Raw genomic sequence first — 23,243 nt, forward strand, 5'->3', positions numbered from 1 at the left:
GAGAAAGAGAAAAAGGCAGGGAGGGATTCACTGGTAGTGTGTAACTCTGGAGCAGCTGGGAGCAGGGAGCTGCTCCTCGTTGCTGCTCATTCGTCTCTTGGCAAAGGGTGAGACAGCAGGAAAGGGGTTTTGCTGGCATTGAGGAAGCCCCTCAATGTTGTTGTTGTTAAACAGAGAAGAGTTGGATACTCTGAGGCTGAATTTCCATGGATCTGCAGCTGAGCAGGAATCCCAGCACGTAGTGCTGGGCTGATAGGGGAGCAGTGAGGGAGGTTTGGGGGCTTTACCTGTAAACCCAGGAATGTAGTGGTTTAGGCAGTAAAATCATAATCTTTGAGGTTGAAAAAGCCCTCTGAGATCATGGAGTCAAATTCTCCCCAGCACTGCCAAGGCCACCATTAATCATGTCCCCCAAGTGCCACATGTACATGGTTTTTTTAAATCCTTCCAGGACTGGTGACTCCACCACTGTCATGGGCAGCTGTGCCAGGACTGGACAACCCTTTTGGGGATGAAATTTTTCCTATTGTCCAACCTAAACCTCAGTCTGCCCTGGCTGGCTCATCACAGTGACATTAAGTTGCAGAGAAATTCCTGCTCTCTGGGGCAGGGATTGCTTCTGGGATATCTGTTGTCAGGATCAACCTCTCTGTGTTTCACAGGGATCCATGGAGAAAGCAGTGAAGGGAAGGTGAGGAAAGCACTGTGAGCAGGCAGATGCCTTCTAGAGCCTCCTTGAGAGCTACATGAGTGCATCAATTGGGGTTTTTTCTTCTCTTCCCATCATATCAGGCAAAGAGCTCTCTTTCTCCTTCTCTACAGGGATCCCATCACTGTTGGCACCATCTCTTTCTTAAACCGTTTGTCTAATGAGCCTTGGAGGAGACAAAGGATTCTCTCAACTGAAACATCACATTTCTACATTGGAGCAGTTAATCAGGAACTGGGCTTTACCTATTCCCTGCTTAGGAAGTGTGTGGCCAAGTGTGCAGCTCCTCAGGGTGGCTGGGATCCCTCAGGATTCATCAGCAGGTAAAATAGAGTACTTGAGAAACCTTCCCAGGCCATTGAGCCCAGGGTTCTCTGTGACTCCATGAGAATCACATCCCCCTGTCCTCTTACCCCACTGCCCTCAGTAGTATGGCATCTTTTGGCCCCAAATGTTGTTTCCACTCTGTGGATTTTCTGAACCAGGCTGGAGGTGCAGTAACAGGGATGGAGACATCCCGTTTAAATCTGGAAGAAAGAAGCTACTCAGGGAAAACTGGGGTTTCCAGGAGGCCTCCAGCTTAGATTAATTTCTCTCCATGTGCTTTGTCTGCTTCTCCAGGAAGGGAAGATGTCAAAGTAAAGGATTCTGGAGTGGGAGGGAATGTGCTGGAACTCATGTACAGGCCTTGAGCAGTAACTTGGGAAGGGAACCGAGCTATTCCTGCCAAGCAGGGCTCAGAGGCAGCTGTGGAGGTACTTGGTAGGTCTGTGTGCAATCAAATATCCCCTCAATCTGCTGTACTTTGGTAGAATTAGAGACATTTGTTTTTAAGGCTTCTGACTTGGCCCTGGGCATGAGTGTGGGAGGTTGTCCCTATGGATTGACCCTAGAAGCAGCTGGTGGAGCTCATGGAGCTTGGCCTCTGGAGCACATAGACACTCCACAGGGCTGGGATAAGGGCTGTCAGCACCCTGGGAGCTGCTGGAAGCAGCTGGAGGAAGGAGCAGCTGGCTCAGGTTGGAGGCTCTCAGGGAGCACTAGGGATGTCGAGAACACGAGGACAGGGGTGGCACTCTGGGGTGTTTAGGGACAGCTCTTGGCTCAGTGGGAACAGGACATGGGCTGCCTTGGCCAACTCTTCCACCTGTGTAACAGGGATGCTTGGCATGAGAATTCCTGGGTCAACCTGCCTGTCAGCTCCAACAACTGCCAGGGAGAGGGAGGGAAGGAAGGCCAGGTTGGACAGGGCCTGGAACAAGCTGGTCCAGTGGAAGGTGTCTTTGCAAGTGGCAGGGGATGGAATGGGATGGGCTTTAAAGTCCCTTTCTGAGCCAAACCCTTCTGGGATTCCATGGCTGTGTGGTTCCTGCTGCTCCTTGTCACTGCTCTCCAGAGCCAGCACAGCTGCTCAGCTGCCTCTTGACCTCCAGAGCAGGCTGTGCTGTGGAGAGGTTTTTCCCTATGGGCTGCTCAAAGGATGGGGTGGCTTTGGGGTCCATTCCATCTGGCTCAAACTACAGGGCATGGATCAGCCCCCTGGGCCCAAGGGGAACAGAGGTGAGGGTGGAGGCATCCAAAAGGATTTGGCCTGAGGAGCACTGGAGAGAGGAGGGTGAGGGAGGTCAAACTGCGTGTGGAGGAAGAGACGAAGAGACACAACTCATTAATAGCCTTCATTTAATCCTTCATGACATTGGAAATTTTGGAAATGTCACAGACTCATTCACAGTATTGGTAACACTTGCAAAGCTGTGCAAAGCCCTTGATGTCAAGTACAAGACAATCGCTTCATACACATTTTTATATAAAATAAATGTTTAGAAATAACAGCTGTTATTGCTATTAAATTCCTGAGTTCTCTCCATCCATCAGATGCTCCCTGCTATGAGCAGTGCCTGGTCTTCTGCCCTGAAGCTCCCTGGGCTCTCGTGCAGGGTCTGGCCCTGCAGGCTGACCACGGCTCGCAGGGAGATTTTCTGTGGAGGAAAAGCAAAGGGGGTTCCTGTCAGTGGCTCCCTCGCTGCCTTGGCACTGGGAAGCTCAGTGGCCAGAGGAAACACCAACAGATCAGCTCAGAACCATGTGCCTGGCTCCTAGCTGTGCTCTGGACTGGCTCCATCATTTGCCTTGTCCTGGAGGTAAAGGCCCCTGTGGCTGTGACAGGCCTGGAAGTGAAGTCAGAGGCAGGGCCAGTTAAAGCCAGCCTCATGCTGGAGCTGCAGTAACACAGCAGGGACAGACTCTGTGGGGGTCACAGAGCTGCTCATGGGTCTCCAGCCCTGCTGACTGATCCATGCCAGGTTAATGGCTGGACTCCATCACCTTAAAGGTCTTCTCCAACTAAAACAATTCCATGATCCCATAAAATCTAAGGCTGCCCTGCAGCACCACACTGGGTTATTCAGACACAAAGAATGTTAACTTCATTTTACCTGGAAGTCACGGATGTAGGTGAGGAAGAAGCTGAGGAAGGAGAATGCCAGTGACCACTCGGAGACGGTGCTGATCATGTGGGGGGTGTAGCCCTGTGTTACAGAGGGGAAAAATCTGTGTGAGAACTGCTCTGGAACCTGCAGTGGCACAAGGATGGCTTGTGACTCGTGACATCCCATGTGAGATCCTGCATCTAGAACTATTCCCACTGGACACCTTGTTGTATCTGGAATCTCCAAGAATGAAGTACTGAAGAACGAAAATGACCAGGAAAACACCTGCTCCAACTGGGATGATGCCCACTTCTAATATGCACCTGCAAAACCTGAAGGCTCAATCCAGAGCTCAACTAACAAAGACCAGGGAGGTTCAAGGCCCTCCTCAAGATGCAGGAGGGAATAATTTAGAGTTACACTTGAAGATCCAACAGTTTTGTGCAATCAGAACTTCAACAAGTGCTGGCACAGGTTGCCCAGAGCAGCTGTGGATGCTCCATCCTTGGAAGTTCAAGGCCAGGTTGGACAGGGCTTGGAGCAACCTGGGATAGTGGGAGATGTCCCTGCCCATGGCAGGGGATGGAACTGGATGGGCCTAAAGGTCCCTCCCAACCCACCCCAGTCTGGGATCCCACAATTCCAAGGAGCTGCTGGCTGGTTCTGCTGGCACAGCTCACTCCTCTCCCACCCCAGTCTGTTTTGTGAACTGCAGGAAGTTCCCACCTGTCCCTCCAAATCCAGCTGGATTTGGTCTCCATTCCCTCCCCAATCACTTACTCTCTCCTGGGGGTCCCAGTGCAGCTTCTGCACCAGGTTCTGTCCATACAAGCCACTGTACAACACAACTGAGGACACAAACACTGAGGGAAGAGGTTAAGGAAGATTCAAGGCCAAGAATGAGGAACATGGAACTTGCAGACTGTGTTGAGCTGAGGCTATGAGATCTCAGCCTGAGGAGCAGTAATGGTGCCAAGGACTGTTCATATTGTGCCCTTCAACCTGTAGCTTGTCCCAACCCACTGGTTATTGTCACGTGAAAAGGTTAATTTGAACCTAAACCCATTATTTCTGTTCTCTGTGTGCTGCCTCTCAATATTCCTCTGATCAAACACAGCACTCATGGAAGTGTTTAAGCTATGATCAGATCTGCACACTTACTGAGCATTTTACTGGTATTTCCCACCCTAACAAGAGTCTAGATCTCTTCCTCTGATGGCTTGTCAATGTATAAACTACCTTGCATTCTTGCGTGGGCCACAGGTTGGAATTCTGTATCATCTGCAGCAGAGAGGATTTTTGGCTTTTCTGTTTCCCTCTTAGTCAAGGTTTGAGAAGTGCTTTGGATTTCATCCCATGTGACAATGATCCCCCATTTAATCCAAGACCTGGATCTTTCTGGAGTGTTTAATGTCACTTCTTCAACATCTTAGAGGGGGAAGGTACCCAAAAAAGTGCTCTTGCTACACAACAAATAGAATTCAGATCATTAATTTATAGACAACCTGATTTTCATAGGATTAAGATATTAAATTCTTCAGTGGTTAATGAGAATAACATGAAGAGCCTCCTGATGTTAAAAATTAATTTTGGTGGTGAACAAGGCTGGACTTCCTAGCACAAACATGGCCTTAAGAACCTAGACTTCCAAAGCTTATTTAAAAATGGATGTGAGTGGTTTAGGAGCTCTGATTACTGATTGGACCAAAGAAAGCCAATTTTCTGCTTAATTGAACTGGGCAGCTCTAGAAGCTGTTTGTTATCTGCCTGAGTTCCTGCTGCAGTGGGAAGAATTTAATCACTGTGATATAAAAATAACTGGTTCCCATTTCCCCCCTGTCCCCCAGTACAGTGGGTCATCAACTGCCTTGCTCTGGGCTGGCAGTTCTGCTGTTACACTCCACCACAGGACCAGGAGTATTTTCATAGATTCAGAGAATTGTTTAGGTTGGAAAATACCTCTGAGGTTGAGTCCAATTTTTCCCCAAGGCCAAGGCCACCACAAACCCATGTCCCCAAGTGCCACATCCACATGCCTTTTAAATTTCTCCAGAGATGGTGACTCCACCACTGCCCTGAGGGGGAGCCTGTGCCAGTGCCTGACCACCCTTTCTAGGAAGAAATTTTCCCTAATATCCAACCTGAACTTCCCTTGGCACAGCTTGAGGCCATTTCCTCTTGTCCTGGCCCTTGCTCCCCAGCAGCAGAGCACAACCCCATCCTGGCTGCCCCCTCCTGTCAGTTCTCCACAGCCAGAAGGGCCCCCTGAGCCTCCTTTTCTCCAGGCTGAGCCCCTTCCCAGCTCCCTCAGCTGCTCCCGGTGCTCCAGACCCTTCCCCAGCTCTGTTCCCTTCCCTGGACACACCCCAGCCCTCAGGGTCTCTCCTGTCAGGAGGGGCCCAGAGCTGCCCCAGGGCTGGAGCTGCCCCAGCAGTGCCAGCACAGGGGATGGGCACTGCTGTGACCCCAGAGCTGACACAAAATACATTTCCTTCTGTCTGCCAGTACCTGTTACAACCATTTAACCCAAGGCTGCAGACTTCTCCCTTTCCCTTTCTTTCCTTTATTACATTATGTTAATTTAGAACAATAATTTCCCTTTTCTTCCTCTTTCATTGTTATATATGTACACATCATTACTTCTATAACTTCCCTATAATTTTGGTTAGACTACATTGGCACAAAAACCTCTATAAATCTGAGGTTTGTGAGCTTTTGGCATCTGTAAGAGGAACATAACTTGCAGCAGATCACATTGTTCATAGAACATATTTTAGTTTCACCCATTTGGTTCCTCCCTATTCAAAGCTGAAAATCTTGTTTGCTAATACCAAAAATTTCTGTTAAATACAACAATTCTCAAAGTTTCTCGGATGATTTCCTTGCTGCCTGCCAAGGCCGCTCAGCAGGTGAAGGTTCTTCATGATGGATAACAAGCCTGTGCCCCACTGTCCCTGTTCCTATGACTCCTACAGATTCTATAATCCTGCAGCAGCAGGGATGGGAGCCCAGTGAGATGCTCCAACCTTGGGAAATGGGACATAGGGTTTAGTGTTGGTATTGGCTGCCAGCCTGGAAATACGTGGGATTGGTGGGGATTAAATCAGTGGCCTGGCTACAGCTGCAGAGAGACAGTGTCTAAGCAATGGGCTTTGCAATTTGTGTCTCTGGAACTCAGGAACTTTGGTGTTGTTGTCCTGTTTGACACAAAAACTGAGTTTAATTTTAAAATCCAATTTCCAAATCCATTGTGGTGAGCAGGAGAACTGTTCTGGTGGAGTTTCCTGACTGTTTCAATGACTGGGGAGAGGAAAAGGCCTCTATTTCTGATTGAGCTTTCTCACATTTGTTATATAAATGTATGGCTAAATGGGAATGGATTCCCACTGAGAGGTCCCTTCAACACAAACCATTCTGTGTTCCTTTCTTTCTCTAAACCCCACAGCTGCTTCCAGCACTTGGAATTCAGAGCTAAAGGGGGTGATGGAGTCTGATGCTGAGGGAAGGTGGTAGGGAATGCCAGTCAGAAATATCTTGTCTTTTGAACTGCAGGATGGGCAAGGAGGAGATCAGAGGTCAAATTCCCCCCCTGAGTCACCCTTGAAAGTGCTCCAGACTTTCTCCCTGGCAAGTGCTAGCACATCATCCCTGTTCCAGAGCCAGCTGGCACAGGCAGCCCTGCTCCACATGGTCTCTTTTCCTCTTGTGCTACATTCTGGCTTTCTTTTTCAGTTGTATCCAACTCTGCACCATTTTTGTCCTTAGGAACACACTTTTATTTCTTACCTGTTTTTTCCCCCCATTGAAAACACCCATCCTTTAAGCACACTTCCCTTTGGCCCCATATTTCTTAATTTAGTCAGACCTCTTGGGGATAAACTCCTATTTTTCCTGTTTTCAGTCTCTGGTGTGCAGTAGGAAAGGGGAGGAGAAAGGGTAGTAACTGTCCCTCTTACCTTTTTTTTTTTTTAACATCCAGGGGGGAATATTACAAGTATTAAAGGGATTAACCATTTTCCCTGAAATTTCCAGGCTGAAATACAGAACAGGGCACACTATGGGGTGTACAATCAAGGACTCTTGTGGCATGGTGGTTCAGCTCAAGTAGGTGTAAATCCTGTGGAGACTGTTGGGTTTTGGTGCCAGTGCCCAGACAAAGGATACTGCTCAGGATGCTGGAACAGCTCCACAGGAACACGGCCAGGCGGGCCCAGAAGATTTCTTTGCTGTGAAGTTCTGGCTGCATCAGGTAGGACAGGATGGTCTGAACCAGCATGTAAATGGAGCCCACCCCGAAGGTCAGGCAGGCTCCCAGCACGTGGATGTAGTACAGGATGCATTTCTAGGGAGAGAAAGTGCTGCCTGTGAAAACCTGGTTTCATCTTCTTTTGTAAAACTCTGGCATCTACCCCTCAGTGACCTCCCCCCATTCTGAGCTAAGCAGTTCTGGATTGTGCCAGTCCTCAGGGGACTTTTTTTGGAAGCACCATTGTAAGATGTCTAGAAGCCAGAACCTGCCAGCCTCTGGAATTTCTGCTTTTGGTAAGTTCTTGTGGTGAAGTTACAGGTCACAGCTGTACCTTCAGTACAGGAATTTGTGAGGGCTCTTCTCATAAATGGACAATATCACAGGAATTGGGTGAGAGAATCCCTGCAGGTGGGCAGGGAGTGGGAGTGATAACGTTTCTACCCCAGGAACCTGTCTGTGAAAGATTATGTAATACAGGACAGGCACAACATGATTCTGGCACCCAATTTTGGATTAAAAATAATGAGGTTTTGCATTTCTCTGAATGAACTCTGGTTTGAATAAAGATTGTTTGTCAATTTAGTACTCTGAAGGAACAAGGTTCAATCAAGCAGCAATACTTAAAAACACCACCAGGAGGACCAAGTGTCAAAATAGCAAAAATAACTAAAACCAGAAGATATTCCAAAAAATCCAACCCAACTAAAAATTTATTAATAAAATATATGTGTGTGAAAACCCAGGTGTGCTAACCCCTTTACTCTCATGCCCAGCTTAGCACATGAGCCAGAGACAGGGAACAAAAAGTTGTTGTAGTCATCTGACTTGTTGCACGAGGCAAAGCCTGGCAGCCTCCTGCACCCCAATCATGCAGATGTTTCCTGCCCTAAAACATGAGGTTCTCTGTGTATCTTACTGAGTAACTCTTAAGATCAAGCTTTTCCTTGTGCCCTTTCTGTGCACAAACGAATTTTAAGTTCTGCATCTACAGTGAGAATTTCTATTTAAGAAATAAGCAGGTTGCAAAGGTGTTCGCTCCAAAATCATGTACTGTGCAGGGAGGTGTCAGCAGAGAGAAATTTTCTATTTTCACACTTTGAGGTCTTCAATCACCAGTGGATTTCAGGGCAATATGCAAATGCATCACTTCCAACTTTTGTTTTGCTCAAGATTAAACGAGACACGAACTGTTATGAGATTAACATGCACCTACTGGGTTTTGACTGTTGTGAAATACAAATAAAGTAGAAAAACCCTTTCTTGAGGGCAGTGGAGGGAAATAATGGAGTTGAGCAGACCCTGGAGGATTCTTGTCGTGTGGAAGTGTGGAATGGGAGGCTGGGACCTTTGAGGGCTCTAGAAAATAGTAAATAGATTGAGGCCTCCAAAAGAAAAAAATGCCTAAATGAGAGTGCTGAGATTTCTAAGACAGGGGGTGCTAAAGCACTTGAGGAGCTGTGCTAGGGAAAAGGTGGAGCTTCCCAAGAGCTTTTCCTCTTTGGTTTTCCCTGTCCCTAATCCAGCAGGAGCCTGAGGTGACACTATAGCCTGTGGTGGCTACAGGCATCACAACAGAGCCCCAAAATCCATCAGGTAATTAATGTGATAAGGCTGGCAATTATACAATCACCTGGCAAATAAAGCCAACGAAGGGGAGCTGCTCATGGTGTGATGAGTGAGAATATCAGATTTGGTTTTTTTGGAGTGGAAAGTATTGGATAGAAAAAAAAAATAGAGGCCTGGGATGGAGAAAATCAGAAAAATTAATGTTGCGGAATTTTCAAGAATTTGAGAAGGTTTGAAGGAAGATCTACCCAAGAGGGCAGTTCTTCCAGAGCTGGGCTTGTGGGGTTGGGTGGTTTTGTTGGCTTTACTTCTAGTTGTAACAAGTTTTTGATACCTTTTATACTATTTGATATCTGATTTCCCTGAGCCACAGTTGTGGGCTTTCAATCTGGATCTCAGGCTTTCAACCTGCCTGGAAGGAAATCCAAGTGCCGCTTCTGCAATCCTTGGTGGTTATGAATGTTTTGAAATGTCATGAACAGCTTCTCACTAGTCCCAAAGCAAATAAGGAATAAATAACAAATTAAAAGTCAAACCTTATATCTTTCAACTGTTCTCTGTAGAGAATTTCACAAAGAAGCAGTTTGCCACGGAAAGTTGCTTTCCGTAACTCTGCAGTTTATCAGGTGTGACATCGGGTATCTCAGAACAGACACAGCTCTGGCAGGGGCAGAGCAGTGCAGGCAGAGCACAAACCTGGAAATTTGCAATAATGCAGAGTCCAAAGCAGCTCATCCATCCCAGTGTGAGGCCCAGCTTATTCAGCCTGAGGATCTTGGGTTTTTCTGGGCTCAGGGCAGACACTTGTTTGTAGCGGACGTACATGGTGGCCATCCCTGCCAAGGACAGGCACAGGCAGTGAGATTCCTGCAGGGGAATCCTGCAGTGTCCCTGCTTACCTGGGAAGATGCTGAGGGTCAGAGGCAACTTTTAAAATACAGGAATTTTTTTAAGGCACAGTGAAATAGGAAAGGTGAAAGGCGGGAAATGAAAATTGAAATAATATAATGGCAAACTAGTCAAATGAATAGATTTTTCTGATCTATTTCATTTAAAAGCCATATTGGGTTGTTTTCCCTGCCTCCATTGTTGCAGCACAGGTAAGGTGACTGCCTTAAATTTGCATTTTTATTGCTTTACTTTTCTGTTTGTTTTTTTGAATGCATTTTTTGTCCTTCTGGAATCTGCAATTGCCATACTGGCAATGAATGGATAACATCCCTGACAAACACTTTGAATTGCTTAAGAGGAGTGAGATTTATTGCTCAGTATTTAGTTTTTGAGTGAGAATTCTGGGCTGTTTAATGATCTTGAGAAGGAAGTGAACTTTTTTTAAGCTGATGCATTCCAGAACTGCCTGCAGCTCACCGAGGACAGTTTTCTGTACTCACCCAAGAAGGTTGAAACATTTAACATGATCCCAAATAAGCATCTTTCAGGTGGTATTGTCCCTGTATCACTGGAAAAGATAAATGTGGTGATAACATATCCTATATTATTTATGTTATAAATACTTCCAACACAACTTCACTTATTTCAGTCTACAAAGGACATGTAAAAAAGTGCCTCCCACATGATTTTCATTGAATTTTTCATTACTCAAACTATGCTGTGCTGGTTTTAGAGCTGTAGAAATCATCAGAGTAAAGACAAGGCCTCCCTGGCACAGGGAATGATCATGCTCAGAGTAAATGTTCCTTTCATATTGGTCTTGATGCCATAAAAGGTGAATAAAAAGGATTAAAACTGGAAAAATGAAGAACATGGAAAACTGAAAGAGCAAAGCTTGAGTTCTATATATCAGCCTTGACAGAATAAAGTTGGCAATGTAGATTTTAGTATGGATTTTCTGGTGCAACAAACCTGGTGGCAGCAAGTGGCTTCACTCTGAGCAGGGCTGTGGTGAAGCACCCCAGGGATGTGGTGAGGCACCCCCAGTTCATCATCATTTTAAGGCTATGCTCACAGAGCCACAGCTTAAGAGTTTTGCACAAAAACAGACACCTTTAAATAGAGTAACACATAAATCCCAGAATGGGTTGGGTTGGGAAGGACCTTAAAGCTCATCTCAACCACCTCATTCCAACCAGGGACATCTTCCACCATCCCAGGTTGCTCCAAGCCCGGTCCAACTTGGCCTTGGACACTTCCGGGCATGGGACAGCAACAGTATCCCTGGGCAAAGTGTGCCAGGATGCACCACCCACACAAGGAAGGAATTTCTTCCTAACATTTAGCCTGAATTTCCCCTCAGTCAGTTTAATATCACCTATAACTATATCTATAATGGCTCTAAAGAGTAACTTTAGAACTGGAGCTGCTGGGTAAGAATTGCTATTTAAGTCTGGAGTTGGGAAGAATTCACAGGAGTGGGGTCATTTCAGTGCTCTGTCACAGGGTGGACATCACTGACCTGATGTAGGGCACCAAAGGGTCAACATGGTGCAGGACAATTGCAGTAATGTAGGAAAACACAAACGATGCTGCTGACCACACAACCAGCGCCACGGGCAGGAACGAGAGGCCTTGCTGGAACCACCACATCTCAGGGCTGACTTCTGCCTCCAGACACTGGCAAGAACCAAAGCAAAGGTTTACTAAGAGTTCTCAAACACTTACTGAGATTCTCAAATTTACTGAGTTTTCAAGGGTTTACTGAGAGTTCTCAAAGGTTTGCTGAGATTCTCAAAGGTTATCTAGGATTTTACTATGAGGACTCGGAAGTTTTGCTTTCCTTGAGGCAGGCTGCTTCCCATAAAGCAGTTTGATATATCTCAGTTCCCTCCTGCAAACCCAAAGTGAACACTGACTTCACAGAAGAAATCATAAATAAGCAGAATTAAATCTGGAAATGTTAATTCTGAAATTCTTAGAGTATCATTAGAAACCAGCACTGTCATTTTACTATGTGGCTTGGATTTTTTGCTGCCAGAAAAGGGTCAAGTGGGTCACTTTGAATAAGTGACTCCATTTTCTTCTCTGCCTTGTGTCACAACCCCAGGTCAGTAGAGTGAGCTGACAGAGAATGTGTCTCTGCACTGACACTGCAACTGATGGTGGAGTCTCCAGCTTCTATTAACACTTAGCTGGGCAGATGTGGAGGAAATGACCCAAAATTACTTTAATACCTGCCCTCAATTATTCCCTGTCAGACTCTGTGACTTGACATCTGTTATAGAGTCCCAGGGCTGGAAGGGATTTTAAACTCCATCTTGTTCAACCCTCTGCCATGGCAGGGACACCTTCCACTATCCCAGGTTGCTCCAAGCCCTGTCCAACCTGGCCTGGGACCCTTCCAAGAATGGGGCAGCCCCAGCTTCTCAGGGCAACGTGTGCTAGAGCCTCACCACCCTCACAGGGAGGAAAATCCCAAAATCCCACTAACCCTGCCATTAGTTGCACACACATATGTTTTATTTTCTGCTCTGAGTCCTCTTTGTCTCACAGTCTCATTTTGTTGTCCCTCCATAATATGCTGATGGGCTCTCTCAAAGCACTGGGGGAGTTTCGTGGGCTCACTGTGTTAATATTGAGCAAACAGCTCAATTTCCCCACATCTCCCATCCTATCTTGATTTGGGTATTGCCAAGGAGAAGACTGTACTGAGGTACCTGTACTGAGGTACCTCACAGAGTGGGACAGAAAATTACTTTGCCATTCAGCAACAATTTTTCAGAATTAGTTTGTTTTTTTAATTTATCAATGTTTAGGATGAAATATCAGTGAAAATATGAAAATACTTCATAGTTTAGATTAAAAAAAATAAAGTAATGTTTAGATCTATTTATTCTATGCTGTGAAGTTAACTTTTGGAAGATATCACTGACGGAGGTTTCAGAACATAAACCCAATTCTTTTGTGGCGAGTGAATCAGAACTTTCCCATGGATTGTAATATCAATAATAACAATATTAACAGGGCAGGGGCACCTTTCACTAGAGCAGGTTGCTGAGCTCCAACCAGCCTAGTTTCATGACCTCTCAGCTATCTGAGTTCACTGCTACCAACCACAACCCTCGCACTCAAGGGTTGCTCACAGCAGTTGCTATTTTACAGGTGAGAGGAAAAGATCCATGTGCAGTGCAGTGAAATTATGACCCTGTACTCACACTATGTACTCACACTGTCCAGTTCCCTAAATCTCAGCCTGACAGCAAATCTGTGTCTCAACTCTTCTCTAAGAGCAAGAAGGGTATCTTAGGTTGGAAATGAGGGGTGTATTCTATTCCTATCTGATGGAAGAGTTATCTTCTGTTAATTGGGCAGTTTTTCTTCATCTCTTCCACAACCCATCCTCCCTCCAGGAGGTATGTGCTGTTAACAAGGCCATTGAGTGTCACTGCATGATTGATCAAATTCCATCATCCCATTGGGAGAAGCTCTGCCCAGAGGGAGGAGCCAAGCATTCCTACCTGGATAGAATCAGAGACCTGGAAGGCCACAGGCAGCCTTTTCCCCTGCATTCCCAGAGGAGCAGCCTTTTCCCCACTGCATTCCCAGAGGAAGACCAGGCCCATGTACACCACCCCTGGATCTTCAGAGGAAGACTCACACCCTTCTACAGAATCCCTGCTTCAACAGAACCACACCTGGCACTGCAGGAGGGCTGAGCCACCATTGAATGGGGCTGCTGCCACCTCCCTGACCCACAGGGAGGTGGCAGCAGCCACCTGACTCTGTCCCTGTTGTTTTGTATTACTGCATTGTTAATTTTAATTTTACTTTCTTCCCTAATAAAGAACTGTTATTCCTGCTCCCATACTTTTGCCTGAGAGCCCCCTTAATTTCAAAATTATAATTTGGAGGGAGGGGGTTTACATTTTCCATTCAGGGGAGGCTTCTGCCTTCCTTAGCAGACACCTGTCTGTTCAAACCAAGACAAAGGGCCACCCTAGTGAGCTCACATAGAGAGAACTGACTCCTCCCTACTTTTGCTGCAAAAGCAAAGTAATTTGCTACTAGCTTCAAACACAACCAGAGCTATTTCAGCCTCCCAGAATGGCTGAGGTGGGGAAGGAGCTCTGGGAGTCACCTGGACCATCCTCCTGCTCAAGCAGGGCCACCAGAGCCAGTAGTGCAGGATGACACCCCAAGGATGGAGATATCACAACCTTTCTGGGGAGCCTGGGAATACCAGTGCCAGTCACCCTCACAGGGAAAAAGTGTTTTCTGATGGTCACTGGAGAGAAGAGGAGAAAAAGTGTTTCAACATGGTTAAAACTGGACACTAAATGGAAGATGAAAAAAGATAAAGGTGAAGAGCAAATAATGGAGAGTGAACATCCAGGGGCATCCAGGCAAAGATCTGTATGTGAGAAAAGCAAAATAATGTTGAAAGAAATTAGAAGGAAGTATTGAGAGATTTTAGAAGGGCATGGCCTGGGGTGGACAGGCTGAAAGAAAGGAGGAAGAGAAAGGAAGAAAGAGGAAGCACCAAGACTAGAAAGTCTCATGGCCAGAAAAAAGTTGAAACAAAAGTGGGTGAATCTTGCAAGAGGTCAGAGCTGGTCAACCTTCACAACCCTTGCATAGAATAGACAACTACAGCCTTGTAAAGGTGAAGGTTCAGCTGCTTGTGAGAAAGCTGCTTGGTGTCAGGTAAAGGTGTCTAACAGGATATGTAGTGAATAAGAACAGATTGACAGAATTCAAGTTGCCTGATCTCTTCCCCATTTTTAAGCTAAATATAAAGTTTGCCATCTGATCATGATGTTAAGGCTGCAAGCAGTAATGACTGTAACCTCACAATCCCACCTCTAGTATGAGTAAATTGGGAATTTGAAAGAGAAATGAGGATTTTGCATGACATTCTCTGTTATGAATGTTATGTTCCGGGGTATGTAATTCCCAGCTCCAACCAGTCAGTCTGAATATACTTTTCATTTCACATTTAAATATTCATAGTGCCTTAATTTTATTTCTGAGCTAACATACTTTCCCCTGCAAACAAACCAACCAACCACATTCCACATACCTGAGAAAAAGGGCATCACAAGACATGTCACTTAAGGGGAATCCAAGGTCATTTTTCTGCTGCAGCTCCACGTTCGTGTCATTTTTCTCACTCTGAGATATAAAGGAAAATAAGCAAGATGTGAGGTTCTTCTGTACCTCTTGCCAAGTTTATTCTTCTTAGCACCTTCTGTTAGTCAGTGCTGCTGACTGGACACAGGTTTGACTGTTGGCTTGCCCCACAGTGTTTTTCCTGCATTCCAAGCAGGTTAAGGAGTGAAGCTTGTGTCTGGTGGGGAGGTAGAAATGAAGAAAGACTGGTGATTAAGGCTCCTTGATTTTAGGAGTTGTCTACACAACCATTTAATTTGAACTGAAGAGCTTTCAAGAGATGAAGTGAATGCAACTAAAACCAGTGTCTAAGACCATGGCTTTCACATAAGAAAGGGAACAGAACATGGAGACTTCCCATTTCATTGTGGACACACATCCCAATGTCCTGCTGGTACAATGCTAAATACAGGGCTGGAGAGGGCCTGGAGCAACCTGAGTATCATAGGACCATTTAAGCTGGAGAAGGCCTCTAAGATCATCAAGTCTAACCATTCCTCTGGCACTGCCAAGGCCACCACTAAACCACATCCTCAGGTGCCACATCCACAGCTTTTAAATCCCTCCAGGGATGGTGACTCCACCTCTGCCTTGGACAGCCTGTGCCAGTGCTGGACAAAATATTCCAGGAAGAAATTTTTCCCAATATCCAACCTGAACTTCCCCTGGTGCAGCTTCCTCTTGTCTTGTCCTCTTGTCCTGGCCCTTATTGCCTGGCAACAGAGCCCGACCTCCCCTGGCTGTCCCCTCCTGTCAGGAATTGTGCAGAGCCACAAGGGCCCCCTGAGCCTCCTTTTCTCCAGGCTGAGCCCCTTCCCAGCTCCCTCAGCTGCTCCCGGTGCTCCAGACCCTTCCCCAGCTCTGTTCCCTTCCCTGGACACACCCCAGCCCTCAGGGTCTCTCCTGTCAGGAGGGGCCCAGAGCTGCCCCAGGGCTGGAGCTGCCCCAGCAGTGCCAGCACAGGGAACCACGCTGGGCCTCCTGGACACACCATGGCTGTGACAGCCCAGATTCCACTGGCCTACCTGCCCACCTGGGCTCATGTCCAGTTACTGTTACCAGCATTCCCAGATCGATTCCCAGCTTTCCAGCTACTCCTTTCCCAGCTTGGAGCATTCCATGGGATTGTTGTGACCCAAGGGCAGAACATGGCATTGGTCTTGTTGACTCTCCCCTGTTGGCCTCAGCCATGGATCCTGCCTGTCCATTTAATCAGACATTCCATAACTCCTGACTTCTCCTCCCACAGGTTTGAGGCACTGCCTTGGGGATGCAGAGGGGCTGAAGCTCTGTGGGGATGAAGCTCACAGACAATGCAGATTCTCTACCTGCTGATGGTATTTATGTGCCTGTGCAGACTGATTTACTTGGGCTAGGACAAGCTTAGTAAAGCAGAACAGCTATTCCCAACCTCTCCCTGCACACTGCCCTTCATACAAAATAAAGGCAGCTCATCAGCACTGTCTGCTCCAACGCAAGCTGGGCAGAGAGAAGCCCTCACTCTGTTAGGACTGGGAATCTCTGTACCCTGAGCTGTCACTGAGCCCAGAGCTGAGCCCTGCACATGACTTATCATCATCTTCATGTGGTCTGGTACAAAGAGCACCTTCAGTCACACCACAGAGCTCTGCTGAGGCACAGCTGCTTACTGAGAGTGTATGTGCAGGCTGGTGGAATCGTGGAATTTCCTGAGCTGGAAGGGACCCACAAAGATCATCCAGTCTGTCACAGACATCTTTTATGAAAAATCCTTTCCTTAGGATGTTTCCTCTTGAGAAGCTGAGAGGCCTCAGGAACAAAATGTAAACAATGGTTATCTTCTGCTGTGGAATGCAACAGGTGAATCTGTGATTGGTCTCATGTGGTTGTTTGTAATTAATGGCCAGTCACAGTCAGCTGGCTTGGACTCTCTGTCCAAGACCCAAGCCTTTGTTATCATTCCTTCTTTTTCTCTTCTTAGCTGGCCTTCTGATAAAATCCTTTCTTCTATTCTTTTAGTATAGTTTTAATATAATATATATCATAAAATAATAAATCAAGCCTTCTGAAACATGGAGTCAGATCCTTGTCTCTTCCCTCATCCTGGGACCCCTATGAACACTGTCACACCAGTCCAATCCCTGCCCTGCACAGACACCCCAACAATCCCACCCTGGGCATCCCTGGCAGCGCTGCCCAAGCACTCCTGGAGCTCTGGCAGCCTCGGGGCCGTGCCCATTCCCTGGGGAGCCTGGGCAGTGCCAGCACCCTCTGGGGGAAGAACCTTTTCTGATACCCAGCCTGACCCTGCCCTGGCCCAGCTCCAGCTGCTCCCTGGGGTCCTGTCCCTGCTCACAGAGAGCAGCGATCAGAGCTGCCCTTCAGGAGGAATCTGCAGCCCCTCAGGAGGATCATCCTGATGGCACCAATTGGGCTCTGCCCCTCTTGCCTTCCCCAGCAGAAACCCTCTCACTAACTCTCCTTACACTAAAAGGAGTTTTATAATTTTCTCCTCCTTTAAATTCTCTTATGTCAGTCAAGAGCTACCCTGAGTTCTTTTCTCCCTCCATCTCTCTCCTCATTAAATATTTTACAGTGGAATCAAGTCAGTTTTCCCAGTGTTCTGGTGCAGACTGCACATCTCCAACACAGGCTTCACTCTGCAAATCCCTGGGCACAGTCAGGGCAGGGTGTGCTCCAGGCTGTCCCAGCTTCCTTCTGTGCAGCTGCCCTGCATCCCTGCCAGCTCCCAGGCTCTGTCTGGGCACAGAAAGAGGCACCTCCAAACACCAGGAGGCAGAAAGGAATTGCCATGTGCCAGATGCAAGGTCCTGAGATAAATTGTTATCAACACCTTGTCCTATCCCCTTGTTTTCAACAGGGAGAAGGAAAACATACCCTCAAACTCGTTTTTTCATAAGCTCCTTTGCAAGCAGATTATACAACAGCAATGGCCAGCCTCAATTTTCCATATAACTATGATTTTCTTAAACATCCATTCTGATCTTCAGGCACTTAAAGGCTCTAAAGGTTTTTTTTTAAGCCCAGTTTGAGTATCACAGATTGTTTCCAATATCAAGGGCAAGTGAAGAAAGTGTTTCAAAAGCAAAGGAGATTTTAACCCTCTGGAAGTGTTTCTCCCAGTGCAAGAATGCAGCCACACCCTAACCAGGCTGGAGCATGTGGAATAGAATCTCCAAAGGAAAATGAAAGGTGGGCAAGACCATCAAGGGCAGGAAGTTCATGTTACCTGGTTGAATTACGTGGGGAAAAGAGAAATTCCTGAATTGCGGATGATACCTGGGTTGTCAACCAGCCTCTTTCCTGCTCTGCCAGCCAGGCAGTGATGAAGCACTACCTAGGGACACTTCTGTTGTCTCCAGCAAATTGTCCAGTGGACAGTGCTGAGGGGAGGACAGAGGAATTTGTCTGTGCCTTCCTAAACAAACAGAGGCTGGATGGGGCTGTGTCTGAACAGCGTGCACAGGTTAGGTCCTACTGATAAGCCACGGGTAAAGGTCACTGATCCTCAAAGCACTGACGTCAGAAGTAGGAAATGTGTCACCTCTGCTGTCCCTGCTGCAGGGTAATGACAGGTGACTCATTTTGGGTGTTTTCTCAGTACAGACACCAAAAAAGTTGTCATGAAATCTTTCAGTCCTGGAGGACAGTTTCCAGGGGGTCTCCATGTTCTGGCCCTGCTCCTGTTCCCTGGCTGGGAAGACACAGCAAGGCCTGGAGCCAACCCAAACAGTGCCAGTTCACTGTGACACAGGGTGTCCCCAAGCCTGCTTGGGACACCCGGCACACGGTGACAGTGGCTGGGTGCTCCGTGTCACGGCCCTGGCCAATCCCACTTGCCTGAGCCGAGCCCTCGGGGCAAAGGCACCGGGAGATTCCCAGGGGACAGCTGGGACTGGAGTCACTGCAAGGTCACACCGGCAGTGGGGGTGCTGGGGGCAATCAGAGAGCAAAGGGAAAAGGAACCAGGATGGAGGGAGGTTTAGGAAAGGAGGAAAAGGGAATGAAGGGGAGAAACGGGAGGCTGAAGGCAGAGAGAGGAAGGGGCAGAGGGGCTCAGTGGGGGCCTGGGGGCAGAGGAGTTACTGGAAGTGATGGGGGTTCACTGGGGATGAGGTGGGGGGGTCACTGGGGCTGACAGGCGGGCACAAAGGGGATGAGGAGGATTTGTCAGGAGAGGGAGGGAGGACAGCTGAGGTTTCTGGGGGTCCCGAAGGGCAGCTGGGACTGCAGGGCACCGGGGGGGGCTGCAGTGGGGTGGGTGACATGGAGGGGGTCAGGGGACACCGGGGGGTCACTGACAGAGAGGCCATGGCGTCACTGAGGATGGGGGATCTCTGAGGGGATGACAAGGGGTTTCCAAGGGGGGTCTCTGACCTGGTGACAGCGACATCGGAAGGTCGCTGAGGGGGATAAAGAGGGGTCCCTGAGGGGGTGACAGAGGATCTCGGAGGGGGTAACAGGGAGTGACAGGAACACCGGGCGGCCGCTAAGAGGTCGGGGGATGGTCGCTGAGGGGTGACAAAGGTGGCTGGGGAGATTGTGAGTTCTCTGAGGGGGTGGCAAGGCTGACAGGAACGCGGGTTTGGGGTTCGGTGTCTGGGTCCCCCCGCCCCCCGCTTCACCTCAGCCGCTCCCGCGCCGTCCTCGCGCTGCCCCGGCCCCGCCCCCGGCGCGCGCTGCCGCCGCCTCCTTTCCGGCTGTCGCAAAAGGGGCGTAAAAGCAGCGCCGCCCGGTGCGGGGAGCGGAGGTAGCGCTGGGGGTGCCCCGGCGGCGGCAGCGGGGTCTGCGCGGGGCCCCGGCCGGGCGGGAAATGGGGGCGTGGGGGGGGAGCGGGGAGGGCCCCGAGGTGGGGCTGGGCCGCGGTCCGGGGGGAGCCGGGGCTGCGCCGTGGGCGGGGGCGAAGCGCCGGCGGGGCCGGGGGTGCCCTGGGCCCCTCCCCGGCCGGGTGTGTGCCAGGCCCGGGGCGAGTCCCGCGGCAGCCGGACCGGGCGTTTGTTTTGGAGAATGAGGCGCTCCTGGGCTGTTTTTCCCCGGCTCGTCCCCTCAGGATGAGGGAAAAGACCAATTTAATGCACTGGGAGTAATTTTTCTGGTCATCCAGGGCAACGCCCACAGGGACCTCCGCGGTGACCAATTCTGGTCTCCTGGCCATTGGAGAGGTGCAGCTCGGCTTCCTCCCGAGCTTATCGAACACAGCGAAGGCCCTGTCACTTTCTCTTCTCCTCCCTCTGACGGGGCTGCCTGAGGTGGCTTTTCACTGCTGGAATTTGCCTTGCCGAGGGAGTGGAGAGTGGAGCTCAGATCACTTGTTCTTAGGCCAGTGATGACCTTTGATTTGCGCAGCTTTCTCTACCCGTGCAGTGGAGATGGCTTTAGAGCTCTCTGTCTTCCTTTCTCTGCTTTATTTGCTGGCCTTCAACCGAGTTTTCTTTTTTTTTTTCTTTCCATGGTTGTCTCCTACAGATAAACAGCAAACTCTTATTTTGAGTCTCCTTTCTGTGCTGCTTCTCTGCTTCTTGTGGAGAGTTACATGTCCCTGGTCATCTCCTTTCAAGGGAGATGGAACATTGTGAGGGTTCTTGTTTGTGCTGAAAAAGTTGCTCCTGACCCTGTATTTTCTTTTCACAGCTGCTTCATGCTGTCTCTGGCCAACAAAAGCTCTCCAGCTCCTGCATGTTTTCTTGTATCTCTTGAAAGTTGAACAGACAATGAGCTAGATTAAATTTAGAGAAGAAAAAAGCTATAGCAAAACTGAAATAAGGAACAGAAATCTGAAAAAAATGTACATAACTGTTTTTAAGTGGTTGTCCAGCATCACTGCGAAAGACAAAGCTGCTCCAAACCAATTTAAGACTTTTCAGTCTTAGTGCAGTTTTTGGTGCTCTCAGTTGAGAAGCTGAATGGTGTCACCTGCTCTCCTGGGAGAGGTGTGAGGGGTCTGTAACACAACTCACTGCTGGGGTTGGAAATTTCAGCTGGTGGCTGCAGGGTTTTACTGCTGCATTTGCAGCATTTATTTCTTGTCATTCTGTCAGCAATTCTCCAAATAACTTTCTCTTTCAAAGGAGTAGTCCTATGAAATCATCTTGCTTTGCTGGTGGCAATTGAAATGCTCTTTAGGGCAGCAACCGGGAACTTTTGATGTCCTAAAATCTCATTTGTGTGCTCAGGCGTGTCTTGCTCCTCTGTGTTGCAGGATCTTATGGTTCTCCAGCCCAGCTGCTGCCTGCCCAAGACAATTCCTCGGCCACCCAACCCATGAGTGGGCACCGGAGCCTCAAGAGGCGATGCGGGGAGTCGCACCTGGAGGGCCCCGCGGGCTGCGGCCACGGCCCCAGCGCTGCCTGCGTGCTCAGCAAGCTGGTGCAGCTGCCCACGCCGCCCCTGTCCAAGCACCAGCTCAAACGGTTAGAGGAGCACAAGTACCAGAGTGCCGGACGCTCCCTGCTTGAGCCCCTCATGCAGGGCTACTGGGAATGGTTAGTGGGAAGAGTTCCAGCCTGGATTGCCCCCAACCTGATCACCATCATCGGACTGTTAATAAATATATTTACAACTCTGCTATTAGTATGTTACTGCCCGACAGCTACAGAGCAGGTGAGTTGTGGACTCCTGGCACTCTTTTGTTTTGGTTGCTGTCACTGATTTTGGATGGGTTGTGGCTTTGGGGAGAGCTGGTTCTTGCTGTTCAGCCCACAGTCCTCGGCTTTGTAACCTGTTCTCTGTAAATGTTTGTGCCTCTCTGTGATGCTGGCATGCAGAGAGAGCATGTGTGGATGCTGGAGTGAGCCAGCAGTTCCTGGGGCCAGCACACCAATATGGAGCAGGATCTGACACCGAAGCAGCCATGAGGGACCTGCTGCACAAAGCTCAGCCCTGCCAGGAGTTGGAGCAGTGGCTCTGCAGCTGCCTGGCCTGCATGGCAGGAGGAGTTGGCACCTGTTTACTTTCTGTGACCAGAGCAGGGCAACTCCCCCTCAGCTCAGGGATCAGAGTTGCCACACGAGCTGGGTGGGTTGGACATGCTGAGGCTGCACCAGAGCCAAGGCACTGAGCTCTAGAGTGGTGCCACTTAAGATATCAAAGCTGGTGTGACCAAACCCAGCTTAGTGAGCTACAGGGACACCTTCCTGGGCCCCACAGGTGTCCTGGCAGCTCAGTCAGGACTTTGGCACAGCATGGTGGAGTTGTGTTCCTGAGCTGTGGCTGTGCTGTGAGAAGGCCGCATAAAAGTCAGTGGTTTTATTCTTTGTTCTGAATGCTCTAAAACTCCCCAGTTGCTCTGAGCAAAACTGTTTTAACCTGATTTCAGGGATACAAAAGTCTTTTTGAGGCATTTCAACTTCCCACTAGCACCACTTACCTCATAAGGCACTTGAAGAATCATTTTTGTGCACTGGAAGAGTTTTCACTTGAGTGTTGAATCTTAAAAGCTGCTTTTTTGTGTGTGCACTGAGAAAGGGAGTTATTTGGTATAGAAATGTGTTACATACCACATGGCTGGGAATGTCTCAAGAGTTCCAGCTTTTAAAACACCTGAACTCCTTCCTAACCAAGTCTCCCAGCTGAGGTTGGGAATCCAGCAGGGCACAGTTTGTTCCCCACCAGTCTCCATAATCTCACGTAGGTTGGCACAGTCAGCACTGCATCCCTGCTCCACGTATGACATGGGAAAGGGATGTTTGCCTCTCCTAGAAATCTGTTGAAATAGATTGTTTCACAATAATCTGTGGAATTTGGCGGGTGTAAAATAAACAGTGACTATTCAGTTTGAGCAGGGAATACTTGGAGCAGCCCCCTCCTTTTCCAGGCTGGGGCATTGTGGTGTGTGTTGGTTTAACTTGTGTTTACTTCTGAGCAGGGTTATGTGGGGGCTCAGACTCTGAAATCTGGTCTGAAAGAGACTTCAGCTCTCAGGACCCCAGAGGTGGTTTGAGTCACTAAACCAGAGCAGAATTTAGAATTTGGAGAAGAGTTGTATCTTGGTTGATAACTAAACTTCTGAAGTGCCCAGGGAGTGCACTCAGAGCATCAGAAATTCAGTGTTAGCTGAAGGCTGCTGTATGAAAGCACTGTTTGGTGTTTAACAATTTGAGAAGTACTTTGTGTGAGGTGAATGAGATTTTTTTTTTCCTCACTTGAACTGAAAAATAACTTAGTGCTGAGGCAGCTTTGGCCTGATCAGATTTGCCACATGGCACAGCATGACCAGGGAGGTGCTTTT

General features: G+C 48.4%; 2 protein-coding genes across 3 annotated transcripts in view; one reads left to right on the top strand and one right to left on the bottom strand.

Moving 5' to 3' along the window:
* Nucleotides 1-2,388: 2,388 nt before the first annotated feature.
* On the bottom strand, nt 2,389-19,702 carry DRAM2 (DNA damage regulated autophagy modulator 2). The gene is made up of 9 exons (XM_054290648.1): nt 19,642-19,702; nt 14,928-15,019; nt 11,367-11,524; nt 10,345-10,412; nt 9,650-9,789; nt 7,303-7,480; nt 3,919-4,001; nt 3,145-3,237; nt 2,389-2,688 (listed from the first exon to the last, which is right to left on the bottom strand). The coding sequence occupies exons 3-9, from the start codon at nt 11,495-11,497 to the stop codon at nt 2,581-2,583; spliced, it is 801 nt and encodes a 266-aa protein (XP_054146623.1). The 5' UTR covers nt 11,498-11,524; nt 14,928-15,019; nt 19,642-19,702; the 3' UTR covers nt 2,389-2,580.
* CEPT1 (choline/ethanolamine phosphotransferase 1) overlaps nt 19,694-23,243 on the top strand; it is a 32,391-nt gene continuing 28,841 nt past the window's right edge. The window contains exons 1-2 of one of the 2 annotated variants that reach the window (XM_054290644.1): nt 19,694-19,766; nt 21,216-21,616. In XM_054290644.1, coding sequence (XP_054146619.1) covers nt 21,278-21,616 — 339 coding nt within the window. In that variant the 5' untranslated portion in view covers nt 19,694-19,766; nt 21,216-21,277. Of the gene's footprint in view, nt 19,767-21,215; nt 21,617-23,243 lie in introns of those variants that run through there. The other variant, XM_054290643.1, reaches the window with a different exon arrangement.

Source organism: Melozone crissalis, unplaced genomic scaffold (assembly GCF_028551555.1).
Source record: "Melozone crissalis strain CALT ecotype California unplaced genomic scaffold, PUWL_Pcris_2 ptg000086l_1, whole genome shotgun sequence".
NCBI classification, from domain to species: domain Eukaryota; kingdom Metazoa; phylum Chordata; class Aves; order Passeriformes; family Passerellidae; genus Melozone; species Melozone crissalis.

Coding starts and splice junctions, on each gene's coding strand:
- DRAM2 (XM_054290648.1), bottom strand. CDS start 11,497: ATGTGGTGGTTCCAGCAAGGCCTCTCGTTCCTGCCCGTGGCGCTGGTT. Junction 9,790..10,344: donor AAATGTTTCAACCTTCTTGG/GTGAGTACAGAA, acceptor TGTCCTTGGCAG/GGATGGCCACCATGTACGTC. Junction 3,238..3,918: donor ACTGGGACCCCCAGGAGAGA/GTAAGTGATTGG, acceptor TCTGTAACACAG/GGCTACACCCCCCACATGAT.